Source organism: Priapulus caudatus, unplaced genomic scaffold (assembly GCF_000485595.1).
Source record: "Priapulus caudatus unplaced genomic scaffold, Priapulus_caudatus-5.0.1 Scaffold1767, whole genome shotgun sequence".
NCBI classification, from domain to species: domain Eukaryota; kingdom Metazoa; phylum Priapulida; class Priapulimorpha; order Priapulimorphida; family Priapulidae; genus Priapulus; species Priapulus caudatus.
The window spans coordinates 37,171-39,293 of record NW_014578828.1 but is presented as its reverse complement, the minus strand read 5'-3'; the positions used below and the strand labels follow the sequence as shown (position 1 = coordinate 39,293).

The 2,123-nt window shown below is 42.9% G+C and overlaps 1 protein-coding gene across 1 annotated transcript in view; it reads left to right on the top strand.

The window, feature by feature from the left end:
• LOC106817555 (sphingomyelin phosphodiesterase-like) overlaps positions 1 to 1,946 on the top strand; it is a 6,076-nt gene extending 4,130 nt beyond the window's left edge. The window contains exons 4-6 of the mRNA XM_014822229.1: positions 69 to 75; positions 1,376 to 1,458; positions 1,662 to 1,946. Coding sequence (XP_014677715.1) covers positions 69 to 75; positions 1,376 to 1,458; positions 1,662 to 1,908 — 337 coding nt within the window. The 3' untranslated portion in view covers positions 1,909 to 1,946. The remainder of the gene's footprint in view (positions 1 to 68; positions 76 to 1,375; positions 1,459 to 1,661) is intronic.
• Positions 1,947 to 2,123: the final 177 nt, after the last annotated feature.

Genomic DNA, 2,123 nt, shown 5'->3' with positions numbered 1-2,123 from the left:
GGATCAGGATCTGGCGGCCGTTGTCAGAAACAAAATTAGTCTTAACATTGCGATGTTTCTGACAACAGCCCCCTGGCATTTACGTGAGCTCTGGGGTTCTCGTAGTTTGGGCCATGCTTTGTCGACGCATATTAGGGGAGACCGGGGCTAGTTGTTACAATTTTCAGATTTCTGCCTGCCCATCAAAGACTATACGAGATAACGTAAAACAGTGTCTGTAGCTTTAAAGGTTATTATCATTATTACTATAATCACCAAAAAAGATTCCCAAATTCTTTCATTTTTGGGAAAAAGCACAAAAGTTTGTGTATACAACTTGCCCCGTATACGGGGCATATTGTTACAAGCCACGGGCAATATGTTACAACAATGAAAATTTAATATAGTGTAGTATATCTAACTGAAAATTAGCTTAACAAGTTAAGGAACTAAATATAAAGATATACGGTGTAGGCCTTCATCAAATATGGCCCTTGATAGGCTATCAAATTATTATATGAACACCTTATGTTATACCCTTAGAAAAGACTTAATTAAGTCAATGTCTATGCCAGTGCTGATCCAGCTCTAACCTCCACTCAGTACGATCTGTTTTTTCTTTTATATGTACGCAAGCCTGATATTTTTACTTCATCACGTAATTAGGTCATTCAATCGAACTCTACTAAAAAGTATAAAAGAATATTCGTGAATACCGGAATGCTTACTCAAGGGGTGCATTTCACAGGACCTGCGCTGCATAGCAGCATGCATGCCCTGTGAAGCAGGGCGCCAACTATTATTACCTCCGCCAGGGGCTTGGCGGAGATTATTTCTCACCGGCTTGTGTTTGAGTGTTGGTTTGTGGGTTTGCACGTTTCAGTTCACTTCCGCTAGGTGCGCTGGCTGTAGACTTACAAACACGCAACCACAGGCTAGGGGCAACCACAGTCCTCCCCCCACCTGCACGCTCGCACTAATCCGGATCCAATTAATTAATTACTTAATTAATTTTTCCACTTAATTAATTAATTAATTAATAAAAAATTTCACATTGAGAGAATTCAGCTGCCTTGGCGGAGGTCTGTGCTCTCCGAGTGCTCTAGTTCTATACTGAAATTAAAGCCACTGTATATCAACCTGCCCCTGTATACAACTATAGCCCCGGTCTCCCCTACCTGTAAGTGCCAGACCATGTTTCTTTAATTAAATCCAGGAAAGCCAGCTATACTTTACCTCGGACTATAAATGACCAGAAAAATACTCAACGTTTATATATAATTTTAAGTCAAATATCAAAAATATTGGGTTGAGTGTTGTTTAAGTTTTAATCTATTTTTAAATACATGTTCTGTTAGCATCAATTTGGTAATAAATCTGCCCGTATAAATTTGAGGTCCATATTATCGGCCACATTCCACCAGGAACTAATGACTGCTTAAAAGCGTGGAGTAACAACTACTATAAGATAATCAACAAGTAAGAATATACGGGAGTAATGGCCGCACGTTATATTTTGTAAATGCTCTCACCATTTTAATTGCTATATAAGATTCGTAATTCAATTTCTTCTGATTTCGTTTCATTGTTAATCAATAGGTAAGAACGTCAGAGCACAGTGAGAACTCAGTTCTTCTTGTTTAACCGTGTTACTACTGTACACGTCTCCCCCCGTCCTGCAGGTACGAGAGCACGGTGAGGGCTCAGTTCTTCGGACACACGCACCGCGACCACTTCCAGCTGTTCTACGACGACGCGGCGGCGGAGGACCAGCCGCGGCGCGCCACCGCCGTCGCCTACATCGCTCCGTCGCTGACACCCTACACTCAGATGAACATCGGCTACCGCGTCTACACACTAGATGGCGCTCACGCGGCGAGCTCGCACATCGTGCTCGACCATTCGACTCGACGTCGCCACATTCAGTGAGCTGAACCGCAGCGCCGGTGGCGACGTCGAGTGGCAGCTCGAGTACACGGCACGCGACGCGTACAAGATGGCGTCGCTGCGGCCGAGCGATTGGGACGACCTCGCGATCGCATGGAGAAGGACGACGACCTGTTCATGCAATACTTCAGGTGAGTTTTCATAATTATATGTATATATATTATATATATATATATATATATATATATATAGTACGG